General features: G+C 39.0%; 1 protein-coding gene across 8 annotated transcripts in view; it reads left to right on the forward strand.

Annotated features, from left to right (window-relative positions):
* Positions 1-14,079, forward strand: part of caska (calcium/calmodulin-dependent serine protein kinase a) — a 415,030-nt gene that overhangs the window by 371,433 nt on the left and 29,518 nt on the right. For 4 of the 8 annotated variants that reach the window (XM_063050785.1, XM_063050787.1, XM_063050790.1 and 1 more), the window contains 3 exons: positions 523-558; positions 3,956-4,152; positions 5,088-5,203. In XM_063050785.1, the coding sequence (XP_062906855.1) occupies positions 523-558; positions 3,956-4,152; positions 5,088-5,203 (349 nt within the window). The remainder of the gene's footprint in view (positions 1-522; positions 559-3,955; positions 4,153-5,087; positions 5,204-14,079) is intronic. The other 4 variants (XM_063050788.1, XM_063050789.1, XM_063050792.1 and 1 more) reach the window with 1 other exon arrangement.

Consider the following 14,079-nt stretch of genomic DNA (forward strand, 5'->3'; position numbering starts at 1 on the left):
TATGATGGTTTAAGAGATTCTCTTTTCTCATTGACAAAACCAGAGTAATGTGGTTTATGGTAATCCAAGCTTCTCAAATAGTAAATCTGGTTTCCATTCTTTGAACCCCATTCCACATTGTGCAACCAAAATTACAAAATTCTTACGGTTAAGTAATGCCAAGCAGAGGCAGTAACAATGGCTATTTACAGTTAAAATATTTTGAATGCTTTACTGTATTGAAAAATTATTGCCACTATATATTTGTGTTGAAGATGTAGTCTGCATATTGGGGGTGGGAAGCAATAACTATTCACAGCTAGTATATGCTTTCTACAGCTTGTTGCTAAACAGCCTGGCCTAATTATTCTTGTAGGTTGTTTTATGTAACTGCATGATGCATTTTGCAAATTGATTATACACCAGATAATATACATCTTGCAGCAATAAAAACTATAAATGTGAAATGTGGTAGAATTGTCAAAGTTTTGCTTTGAAGGTGGAATGAAAATCTCTTTTCCTTGGGTTGACTTTATTCTGCAGGACTTGCCATCAACTGCACAACCAAAAGGACGACAGGTGAATAGTCCATAGAAATTTTATAGTATCCGTAACTTAGCACTCATAGTCAATCCATTTTTCATTCAATATTTTGTATACTGCAGTGTTAACTTATCAGATAATTGTATTTGAATCTATAACTCACCGGTGAAATTAGCAACAGCTGTCTGAATATTGCACTTCATATGTACTTGCTATCATACTTATATTAGACTTTTTTGAAATAATCAAATTAGATTTATTACCTCATTTTTAAAAACCTTTATATATCCTGTCCTTTTAGTTATTTATTTATTTATTCAGTAATTTCTAATGTTACTTTTGAATCTATTCCTACCATCTTTTCCTGAGCATAATAATGAATGCTTTAAGACAAAATGTTTCCTGTCACGTCTGGTTCTTTTGTCATTAACCTTGTTTTGTCGCTGTCAGTTTGCCAATCCTCCTGCCAATTGAAACTACTTCTGATGGAATAAATAATGAGCAACATAAGTATGTAAATTCACCTCACGAGAATAGCCCCAGTTTTCTGGTTTCTCTATGTAACTAAAATCTTCATCCCTAAATCCATTCCAGTAAATCACATTCTGCCTATTCCAGGTTCTGGGATTCTTCCTGAAATGTGCTGCCCAGAATTGAAAATGGTATTCTAGCTGCAACCTAGGCAGTGTTATATTATGGCTTGCAGATTTCCTGATTTATATATTATATAGCTTCTTTGATAAAGTCAGTGATTTGATGTCTTAAGTCATCTCAACTTACCTCATCATTTTCAAAGAATGTTATGCATGAAACCCAGTTTTCTACTTTATTGGCTGTTCCTTAACTTCCTACCATTATTGAACACTCACCTGTGTTAAACTTCACTTGCCATATGTCTGGGCATTAAACCTATCTGTCCCTCTGAAGTCCTCCAGTGTACTTTTTCCTTCCTTCCTACATTTGTATCACCAACATATTGAAATTAAGCTCTATCCAGCAAAGTATAGATTAAATATTTAAGAAGAAAGAAATAATCCTGACTCTTGAAGTTCAGTATTACATGCAAAGTAGTACAGTGGTGAGTGTAACACTATTACAATGCCAGAGACCCAAGTTCAATTCCACCATTGTCTATAAAAAGTTTGTACACTCTCCCTGTGATCATGTGGGTTTCCTCTGGGTGCTCTGGTTTTGCATTCAAAAATGTACAGGTTAATAGGGTGTAATTGGGTGGTGCAGACTCATTGAGCCAGAAGGGCCTGTTACTATGCTGTGTCCCTAAATAAAAATAAAAAAAATAAAGCAACTTATTTCACTCCACTTCTAAAAGTCATTTCTGGCATTTAGCCAGTTGGGTATCTGTATTGCTGCTGTCCTTGATAAAGGAATGTTTTAAACAAATTGACTATATCATCACACCTTTATTGATTCACTTAAATTTTTCTATTTAGTCTGTTATTTTGATACTGCAATATTTCAATGGTGTTGGTCTTACTAATGTTCTATTATTTCATAAAAGAACTCATTCAATTTAGTTGAATATGATTTCTTTCTGAGAAATTTGTGCTGACTTTCATTTGCCACCACACACTTTTCCAAATACCAGTTTGCTCTGGATTATTTGCAGGTGTAGTTGTGGTAAAACTTCATTAATTATTAACAGTTTCACAGGAACAGGAATGTATAGTTAAGTGTAGACATCCTCAAATTGTCACTTAGTTTCTTTACAGCAGTCTTTGCCAAGGCTGGCATCATAGAGTTGTACAGCATCGAAACAGGTCCTTCGACCCAACTGGTCAATATGGTGAAGATGCCTATTTATGCTCACTGTATTTTCCTGAATTTGGCCCATATCCACTCCTGTTCCTATTGATGACACCTCTCCAAAAACTTATTAAATACTTTGATTGTACTTGACTCTACCATATCCTCTAGCAGCTTGTTCCATTTACCCACTATCCCTGTGTGGAAAACTTGCTCCTCAGATCTCCATACATTTCCTCTCACACTTTAAACCTGTGTCCTCATTGTTGACAAGGCTATTAATTTTTCTGCGCTATTTCCAGTGAAATCCAATGTAAGTATGAGGTAGAGTCATAGAACACTACAGGTCAGAAACAGGCCCTTTGGCCCTTCTGGTCCATACCAAACTGTTATTCTGCCTAGTCCCATTCACCCACACCCCTCCATTCCCTTCCCATTCATGAACTTTTCCAAGCTTCTCTTAAATATTGAAACCAAACCTGCATCCGCTACTTCTGACAGCTTGTTCCGCACTCTCACCATCCTCTGAGTGAAGAGGTTACCCCTCATGTTCCCCTTAAACATTTCACTTTTCACCCTTAACCCATGACCTCTGGTTCTAGTCTCATCCAATCTCAGTGGAAAAATGCTGTTTATATTTACACTATCGATGCCCCTCATAATTTTGTATTCCTCTATCAAATCTCCCTTCAATCTCCTACGCTCCAGGGAATGAAGTCCTAACTATTCAACCTTTCTCTATAACTCAGGTCCTCAGGATCCAGCAACATCCTTGTAAATTTCCTCTACACTCTTTCAATCTTATTGACATCTTCCCTGTAGGTAGGGGACCAAAACTGCACACAATACTCCAAATTAAGCTTTGCCAGAGTCTTGTACAACTTTAACATAACATCTCACCTCTGTTTTCAGTACTTTGATTTATGAAGAGCAATGTGCCAAAATCTCTCTTTATGACCCTATCTACCTGTGATGCCACGTTCAAGGAATTTTGGATCTGTATTCCCAGATCCCTGTTCTACCACATGCCTCAGTGCCCTACCATTCATTGTGTAAATCCTACCCTAGTTTTTGAACAAGGTGGAACTGAGTTTTTAAAGTTATGCTTGATCGTACTTACTGCTGTTTTGTCTCTGATTCTAAAACTATTTCCCTTAGAACAACTATTTCAAAATTCTCAATTTTATCATTTTTTTACCTTCAGCTTTATCCCAGTATATCCCTATCTATGTACTCTCATCTGCTTAAAACATTATAAAAAGTTTTTTTTATTTCTAGGTTTGTTGTCTGTCAAAATTGGTTCCTCACCCATCATGGTGCCCTTACTGTTGCTAAATATCATATACACAGCTTTGTGGATAGGTTTTATTGAGGTCATTGGCAGATGTGAACTGGGAAATCCCAGTTCAAAATCTCTCTTCCCTACCACTTCAGCTGAATGGGCTGGATTGCCAGGTTTAGCCTTTTTGTTGTGTACTTTATTTTTATCCCATCTAATGTTACTACTACCTCCTAGAGAAAGGAAAAGCAATCTAAGTAATTTTGTTCATCAAATTATTTCAAATCAGTACAGCTCATATTAGTGGAAGTGTTGTCTGATAGATTCATGTTTATTTTTTGAATGCACAATTCTGTCACATTTTCTTATGAAAGTCTATTTATCCCGTAGATTTATGTTCGAGCGCAATTTGAATATGATCCATCAAAAGATGACCTCATTCCTTGCAAAGAGGCTGGGATCCGTTTCCGAGTTGGAGAGATCATACAAATTATCAGTAAAGATGATCACAATTGGTGGCAAGGCAAGTTGGAAAACTCAAAGAATGGTACGGCTGGACTCATCCCCTCTCCTGAACTGCAGGAATGGTAAGTCTCCTCGGGCATCTTTTGCCTTTTAAGTAAGGACTGGAGCAGGGCTTCGACCTGAAACATTATTTTCAACCCACAGATGCTTCTCAACCCACTGAGTTCTTCCGACAGATTGTGTTTTACACTAATCCATTTTATTTGCAGATATTGCCATCAATTCCTGTCCCACCCCCTCCAAAAATCTTCCACTCACCAATGCACTGGGGAAATCTTATAGTGATAGATTAATCTATAAATCGACACAGCTTGGGATGTGGGAGGAAACTAAAGCACCCAGAGGAAATCCACTCAGTTACAGGGGGAATGTGTAAGCTCCACAAAGACTTGCACCAGAGCCAGGACCAAACCCAGATCACTGGAGATGCGAGGTAGCAGCTCTACTAGCTGTGCTGATGTGTGACGAACCAGTTTGTTGGAGGAGCAGAGCAACTAAAATCCTATTTTCAGTAGAAGATTATAAGCTTAAATGATTAAATTATTTTATAAAAACATTTGAAGGATTACCCTTTTAAGTAATACAGTCCATTTTGGAGGAAAAAATATTAAATACAAATATTTTCCATTTAATATATTTAGTTTTAACCAATGAGTGAAAGCTAAACTAATGCTAACTTTCATTAAAGAGCTGGATAAAATAACTGATTGGGTTATCCCTGTAAGATAAAGAGACAGGTATAGTATGAGCTTAAATTCTGAAGCAGTGTTTCCTGTGCTGTGGGAGAAGGCATAATGTTAAATGAAAAGAAACAGACTATATTGACTTTTTGAGTTTCTTGGTGTGCCTCTGCAAAGCCTTATTTGTTGAGTTTGTAAAAAGTAAATTCTTTGTGGCCATCAGAAGCTGTATGTTTGAACTAGATGTTATAAATTTCCTGTTTTCTTTCAATTCTACTATGTATGTTGACCTCTGTGTTTTTGTTTCTTAAAATAAGGCGTGTTGCATGTATAGCCATGGAAAAGACCAAGCAAGAGCAGCAGGCTAGCTGTACCTGGTTTGGGAAAAAGAAAAAACAATACAAAGATAAATATCTGGCAAAGCACAATGCAGGTACTCAATAGCTAGCTTAAATATTGAAATTCATCATTCTAACTGCATCTGCTTTTAATTCATAAATATTTGCATTCAGAAATAAAATAATAAGAATCCAAAATAGAATTGTAAACCATGTGAGATTTTCTGCACATCATTGTTTTAATGTCAACAGTGAATGGTTAAAATAATGCGGTTATTGTCAGTATTAAAATGTTATAATAACTAGTTTCAATTTTGATTAAATTAGTTTAGAAAATTTCATGTGTATGTATTTGTAAGCAATCATTTTTAAAGAATAGGGCTTGAACAAAATATAATATTTTCAGGATTTTTATTTATTCTCTCATGGATTATGATTGTCACTGGCAAGACAAACATTTAAAAGGTCAATGTTTCAGGGTTCTGCAGCCGCAAGCAAACTAGACTGGTTAAGGTTAGCAAGCTATCAACTTGAAGGAGATTTTTTTTATATAAACAGTTTATTAATTTTATGGTTACGCAGTCAGTTCTCCAGCTTCGTGGTAATATTTGTTCATGTCCCTCCATTTCTTAGTCCAGATCGCTAGATATTGGTCCAATAACTTGAATCTTGACATGACATGGTAGTTAAGTTTTAAGAAGGAAGCTTAATTCAGTAATAAGAGAAGGGGTGAGGGAGGAAGTGGCTCTGTCATTCTTGAAATCATTTATATTTTCTCCCAGCTGTTGCAGTAATGTTAAAACAATGTAAGTTCATCTAGATCCTGCTTTACCTTCTGTGGTTCAGAGATGTTATTTGCTGTTTCTTGCAACAGTATGTATCTGAATGGTAACTCACATTTCTTATTGCTAGATGATCCTGAGATGTAACAATACCATCCCTTTGAATTAAATACTTAGTTCTTTACATGTACGTTTCTTCTACAGTATCTCTCCTACAGAGGGCTTAAATATTCTCCAGTGAAACTAGGCTTAATGTAATTTTAAAACTTTATTTTCTTTATAGAGTGAGCAAAACAGAGCCACAGTTGAGAAAATTTTAGTTCAATCACTAAAACTTCATAAAACCTCAAAGTTGCTAACTTAGCAGGTCATTTTTTTATTTGATGATATAACAATTCCTCTGGTTGTCCTACAGAGTTATTTGTCTGCATAGTATCCTGTATTTTCTGAATTCCTTTGTTATCTGACAAGAACCTGTAGTCTTAGTTCTTCCCCATAATTCTTAACTGAAAGAATTACTATTCAAGGCCGCTACTTCACACATTCCCTTTAAAATTAACTTATTTGCAAACTCAACATGAAGGTCCCTTCCATCACCTGCTATCCTTTTCCCACAGTTGGAACAATTATACTGAAATTCCTATATTATTTCTACAACAAATGTTGGTTTTTTTTGCTCATTGCTTCTTATTTTCAACTGATTTGCTAAAATGTGTAAGGTAGCCGTTTGGCTCACAAGATCTGTGTTGCCTCCAAGCATCAAAAATCTATCAAAAATCTTGTGGGAAATGCCAGCATCTACAGACTTTTGATAGATTTTTGATACTTGGAGGCAATACAGATCTTGTGAGCCAAACGGCCTTTATAATTACTTATATCCTGCAACTTATTGTCTCTCATTTGCCTATCACTCTCTAATGATTCCTTTACATTCACCTATGCGAGAGCATAATTGAACTCCAGATTGAAGAGAGAGGAGCATCAGAATCAGGTTTAATATCAGCGGCATATGTCATGAAATTTGTTAACTCTGCGTCAGTAGTACACTGCAATACATGATAATGTAGAGAAAAAAATACCATGAATTGCAGCAAGTAATACATATATATTAAATGATTCAATTGAATAAGTAGTGCAAAAATAAATAAATAAATAAATAAATAAGTGGTGATGTAGTGTTCATGCGTTCACTGTCCATTCAGAAAACGGAATGCAAAGGGGAAGAAGCTGTTCCTGAACCGTTGAGTGTGTGCCTTCAGACTTTTGTACCTCCTTCCTGATGGTAACAATGAGGAAAGGGCATGTCCTGGGAGGTGGGGACATTTTTGAGGCACTACTCCTTGAAGATGTCCTGGATACTATGGAGGCCAGTGCTCACGATCAAGCTGACTAATTTTACAATTCTCTGCAGCTTGCTTCGATCCTGTGCAGTACCCTCACCCCCATAGCAAACGGTGATTCAGCCAGTCAGAATGCTCTCCACGGTGTATCTGTAGAAATTTGCAAGTGTTTTAAGTGACATACCAAATTTCCTTAAACTCCAAAGAAATGTAGCCACTGCCTTGCTGTTAGCGAAACTATCTTGATCAGACAAATAAACGTGAACTCCGAGACGACTAGAATCAAACTCACTTTATTTACGGGCAACCAGGGGCTTATCTGAAAGAGGTAGCATTAAAGATTGTGATGGCATTAGAAATAATCTCTCAAAAAACGTTGTATTCTGGCTTGGTGCCAGAGGACTGGAAAATTGCAAATGTCACTCCACTCTTTAAGAAAAGAGGAAGGCAACAGAATGGAAATTGTAGACCATTTAGCCTGACCTCAGTGGTTGGGAAGATGATAGAGTCAATTGTTAAGGATGAGGTGATGGTGAACTTGATGACACAGGACAAGATAGTACAAAATCAGCGTTCTGAGGGAAAATCCTATTTGACAAGCCTGTTGGAATTCTTTGAGGAGATTACAAGTAGGGTAGATAAAGGGGACGCAGTGGATGTTGTATATTTGGACTTTCAAAAGGCCTTTGACAAGGTGCTACACATGAGGCTGCTTACCAAGTTAAGAGCCCATGGTATTATGGGGAAGTTACTAACATGGTTAGAGTATTGGCTGATTGGTAGGAGGCAGCAAGTGGGAGTAAAAGGATCCATTTATGGTTGGCTGCCAGTGACTAGTGGTGTTCTGCAGGGGTCAATGTTGGGACCACTTCTTTTTATGCTGTATATAAATCATTTAGATGATGGAATAGATGGCTTTGTTGCCAAGTTTGCAGATGATACAAAGATTGGTAAGAGGGCAGGTTGTGATGAGGAAACGGGTAGGTTGCAGAAGGACTTAGACCAATTAGGAGAATGAGCAAGAAAGTGGCAAATGAAATACAATGATGGCAAATGCACAGTCATGCACTTTGGTAGTAGAAATGTGCAGACTATTTTCTAAACAGGGAGAAGACCCAGGAATCTGAGATGCAGAGGGACTTGGGAGTCCTTGTGCGGTACACCCTAAAGGTTAACTTGCAGGTTGAGACGGTGGTGAGGAAGGCAAATGCCATGTTAGCATTGCTTTCAAGAGGTCTAGAATACAAGAGCAAGGATGTGATGCTGAGGCTTTATAAGGCACTGGTAAGGCCTCACCTGGAGTATTGTGAACAGTTTTGGGACCCTCATTTTGGAACCCTTATTTTGGAAAAGATGTGCTGGCATTGGAGAGGGTCCAGAAGAGGTTCACAAGGATAATTCCAGGAATGAAAGGGTTATCATACGAGGAACGTTTGATGGCTCTGTGTCTGTACTTGCTGGAATTTAGAAGGATGAGGGGGGATCTCATTGAAACCTTTCAAATGTTGAAAGGCCTAGACAGAGTAGATGTGGAAAGAATGTTTTGCATCATGGGAGAGTCTAGAACAAGAGGGCACAGCCTCGGGATAGAGGGGCGCCCTTTCAAAACAGATGTGGAGAAATTTCTTTAGCCAAAGGGTGGTGAATTTGTGGAATTTGTTGCCACATGCAGCTGTGGAGGCCAGGTCGTTGGGTGTATTTAAGGCAAATATTGATAGGTTCTTGATTGGACACAGCATCAAAGGTTACGGGGAGAAGGCCGGGAACTGGGGTTGAGGAGGAGGAAAAAAAGGATCAGCCATGATTGAATGGCGGAGCAGACTCAATGGGCCAGATGGCCTAATTCTGCTCCTATGTCTTATAGTCTTGTGGTCTTATCCAGAAGTTGCTTTATCTATTAGTACTGTTCAACTCTCTTCTCTGTGTGCCTGTTCATAAGGACTTTTGTTCGTGGTTCTTCTGTCAATAGTTCTGAAGCTTCTTTTTTTAGGTTTATTAACTATTGTTCTGTTTACTCTTTTTATTACCCATTTCTTACCTGTTTGAAATTTATCCTATAAACAGTTTGGTTCATTTATGAAACAATTGTTTTTCAATCCCCCTTTTTCTGGCTCTTGGAGGCCCCCTTATTTATATGACAGATTCTTTTGAAATTACTTAATGTGAGATTTTACAAATGGATAGGGAGGTTCATTAAAGTTGGTCACTAATCAGTGGCCTCCCTGTGGGTCTCAGACCCTGTCTTCCATCTAACATCTTGCTCCTCTCCAGGAGCTCAGGCACGGTCAAAAGTTTACCATGATCTCCTCATCAACTGGACTCATTCACTGATCTTGCTTCTCAAGCTCACAGTATTATGATTCGCTGGACCCTGTGTAAAAGAGGCCCACATTGGGTGCCAAATTGTTAGTAAAACTATCTTGATCAGACAAATAAACACAGACACTGAGAGGACGCCGATCAAATTCACTTTATTTATGAGATATATCACGGGGAATTCGCCTCACAATCAGGATGTCCTGGACTCCAAATAAGCAATGGAAAGTTCCTTTTATATAGTACAAAAACAAAATGTTCATAATCTTAGACCTAACCACACAAAGATAAAACATAGGAACAAACAGATATGTCCATAGCTCAAGGTATTTTTAATCATAGAACAGACAATAACTAAGTCATATGAATGTATGTTCCTTTTTTCTGCACTTGTGCTGCATCCTGATTGCGAAAGACTCTCCACTATAAGTCTAAACTTGGAACATTGAGTTACAAAAGTTCATTCAGTTACAAAGTTAAAATAGAGAAAGGCAAGTTATCTACTTAGTTCATTAATTCTTGCCGATCCCTTGAACAGCTAGCCTCGACTGATTTTAACGACTGACTACATCTCAGAAAAATAGAGATGTTTCATATTTTCATAATTTTAAGGGTCTAAATGAAAAAGTACTAGCAACTCTGGTGCTATCAGATAAATAATCCTTTATTCTTCCACAGTGTTTACTTTATTGCTGCATCTATATGTTGCCTCCAGGTTAGGTCCTCAGAGATATTGACACATAGGAACTTGAAATTGCTCACTCTCTCCACTTCGATCCCTCCATGAGGACTGATGTGTGTTCCGTCATCTTACCCTTTCTGAAGTCCACAATCAGTTATTTGGTCTTACTGATGTTGGGTGTGTTGTAATGTGAGTGTAATTAAAAGCAAGTTAATACTAATTAGGATATTGGGGGGGGGGTCTACTTCCATTTTTGTTTTTCCAGTGGCCCTCGGTGCGTAGTGTCCCCGCCATGCCGTACGGGTTGTGAAGCTCTCTGTATATACATGACGTTTTGAAGTTCGAGATAAAGTTGTTTCTTTGGCATGAAGTTGTCGAGTGTGCCTTTTTCAAAGTAGAAGTTACCACATATTTTTGGCGACAAGGTGAACTGGTTTTGTGAACGTGTCAGCACATTTTTCGAACGGGAGCTTTCGCGTTCAGTATGGCTATGTTTGGAACTATCAGTGAATTTCTGGGAGGAAGTGAGGACTGGCCGGAGTATGAGGAAAGGTTGGGACACTTTTTCTGTGCTAATGGAATTACAGAGGAGGCTAAGAAGTGCTCTATTCTTCTGAGTGTGTGTGGGGCGAAGACTTACAAGCTGATAAGGAACTTAGCCACACCGCGGAAACCAAGGGAAATTCCATATGATGAACTGGTGAAACTCGTGGGGAACCACTACAATCCAAAACCTTCTGTGATAGTCCAACAGTGCAAGTTTCACAGCCATTTCAGGAAGCCAGGTCAGTCTGTGGCTAATCTTGTGGCCGAGCTTCAGCAGCTGTCGGAGCATTGTGATTTCGGAGTGGTGTTGGAAGATATGCTCCGTGATCGATTGGTATGCGGCATTAATAATGCCGACATACAACACCGCCTGTTAGGGGAAACCCCACCGTTGACTTTCAAGAAAGCCTTAGAGATTGCCCAAGGCATGAAGATGGCTGCTAGTAATGTCAAGGATATCCAGAAAGAACATGGGGAGTTGCAGTGGGCAGCAGTGCACCAAATCAGGAAGGAGACTGGTAAACAGGCAAAGCGGGTGGAATGTTTCCGGTGTGGAGGGACGCACTATGCAAATGATTGCAAATTCAAAGACACTGTCTGCCATGCTTATAGCAAAAAGGGACATTTAGCTAAAAAGTGCAGAAGTTCAAAGGGTAAGATTAAGCCTGGGCAGGGGAAAGCACAACAGGCTCAGGCAGCCACACACCATCTAGAAGATGCAGATGAAGAGGCAGCGTGTGCCTACAACATGTTTGGAGTGGAAACAGATGAGGAACCACCTGAACCATAGTATGCCACAGTCACTGTCAGAGGAAAGGACATTAAGTTTGAGATTGATTCAGGGGCTACTGCATCGGTCATTAGTGAGGAGACCTACAGGAGGACATGGGGTCCAACCTGCCTCCCATTAGACCGTCAAAGCTCAAACTCAGGACCTATACGGGGCAGCACATACCTCATTTAGGGGTGTTATATGTGGACATTTCAGCCAAGGGTCAGAAGGCTGAAGCCAGGCTAGTGTTAGCTAAGGGCAGGGAACCCAGTCTTTTGGGTCGCGATTGGCTTTGCAAAATCCGGCTAAGCTGGCATGAAATTAAATATGCACACACGACGGAGGAAATTCTGCAGCGGTACAGTGACGTTTTCAGGGACGAGCTAGGAACACTGAGGGGTGTGACAGCGAAACTCCATGTCGACCCTGAGGCTACACCACGTTCTTTATTTCCTAGTTTTTTTAACATTTGAAGATGTTGGATTTTAAAGGGAGAGAAGTGTTGTAATGTGAGCGTAATTAAAAGTAAGTTAATACTAATTAGGATATCCGGGGGGGGGCAGTCTACTTCCGTTTCTATTCTTCCGGTGGCCCTCAGTACGCAGTACATTGGCCCTTGGACAATGTCTCCCATCCACTACATAATGTACTGGGTGGGCACAGGAGTACATTCAGCCAGAGACTCATTCCACCGAGATGCAACACAGAGCATCATAGGAAGTCATTCCTGCCTGTGGCCATCAAACTTTACAACTCCTCCCTTGAAGGGTCAGACACCCTGAGCCAATAGGCTGGTCCTGGACTTATTTCCTGGCATAATTTACATATTACTACTTAATTATTTATGGTCTTATTACTATATAATTATTTATGGTGCAACTGTAACGAAAACCAATTTCCCCCGGGATCAATAAAGTATGACTATGACTATGACTATAGTGTCCCCGCCATGCTGTATAGGTTGTGAAACTCTCTGTATATACGTAACGTTTTGAAGTTCGAGATAAAGTTGTTTCTTCGGCATGAAGTTGTCGAGTGTGCCTTTTTCAAAGTAGAAGTTACCACAGGGTGCAATGTTATTGCTGTGATACCACTCAACTAGCTGGTATATCTTGCTCCTGTACACTTTCTTGTCACCATCTGAGATTCTGTCACTAATGGTTATATCATCAGCAATGGCATTAGATGGCATTTGAACTGTGCCTAGCCACACAGTCATGGGTGTAAAGAGAGTAGAGCAGTGGGCTAAGCACATATCTCTGAGGTGCACTATTGTTGATTGTCAGCAAGAAGAAAATGTTATTTCAGTCTGCACAGATTGTGGTCTTCCGGTTAAGAAGTCGAGAATCCAGTTGCAGAAGGAGTACAGAAGCCAAGGTTCTGCAGCCTTTCGATCAGGGCTGTAGGAATGATGGTGTTAAACACTGAGCTGTAGTCAATAAACTGCATCCTGACATAGGTACTTGTATTGTCTAAGCAATCCAAGGCCGAGTGGAGAGCCAATGAGATTGCATTTAGCATAGACCTATTGGTACGATAGGCTAATTACAGTGGGCCCAAAGATCATTCATGAGTCTTAAGAAATAAAAGCTTAGATGAATGTTTCTGCAATGCATTGACTAAAGTAGAATTAAAGATGGTCTTAGTGACAAAATGCAAAGGGGATGAGTTGATAATGAATCTAGTGGTACAAGCTGTATCATCAGGATTGTGGTAAAGATCTAAAATTAAGGATGAGACTGAAGATATTAGCTGCGTTCTTGAGATTGCTGTTCATCTATGATTGGATTTTGTATGAACTATCAGTATAAAGTGTTTTAGAGGTCAAAAAAGATTTTGTTGTAAACTTCAAAGCTGACCCCATGTCTTCAGATGATTTTGCTGAGATACAATGCAGAAGGTGGTGAGTTAAGCATGGATCAGTGGAAGTAAGTGAGGGATTGCTGATAAAGCCTGGTCCTAGCTTTAGCTAAATTAGTAACATTAGAACTGAGCAAGAGTGCTGCTTTCTTCTGGCTAAAGGAAGAGTGGGGTAGGAGGGTAGTGGTTTGGATGACCACATCCAAGGTTGCAAAGGAGATAGAGGAACAATAGTAAAATTTATAATATGATATGGATATCTTTTTCTCATGATGATGTAGTCGTAAAAACATCATTGATTGGAGGAAGTTTAATTGCTGAGACAGAGGCAGAATCTCAAATAATTTGGAAGTACTAGACATGGATTAGAAAGTGATAGTACGTCCCAAATATGCTGTAAGAGACGAGTTCCTTTATAAATCTACAGTTGCTAAAATTGTCTTTTTTAATTTGCAAGTTTATCTTGACACTCTGAGATGTTTAATAGTGGGTGCCATGGTAGTGTAGTGTTTTAAGTGACACTATTACCTCTCGGGGTGCCAGAGTTTGGAGTTTAACCGCGGCATCCTCTGTAAGGAATTTGTACATTCTTCCCATGGAATACATGGGTTTTCTATGTTTTCCTCCCACAGTTCAAAGACATACAGTTTCGTATGTCAATAAGTCATTGTAA

Source organism: Mobula hypostoma, chromosome 6 (genome assembly GCF_963921235.1).
Source record: "Mobula hypostoma chromosome 6, sMobHyp1.1, whole genome shotgun sequence".
NCBI lineage: Eukaryota > Metazoa > Chordata > Chondrichthyes > Myliobatiformes > Myliobatidae > Mobula > Mobula hypostoma.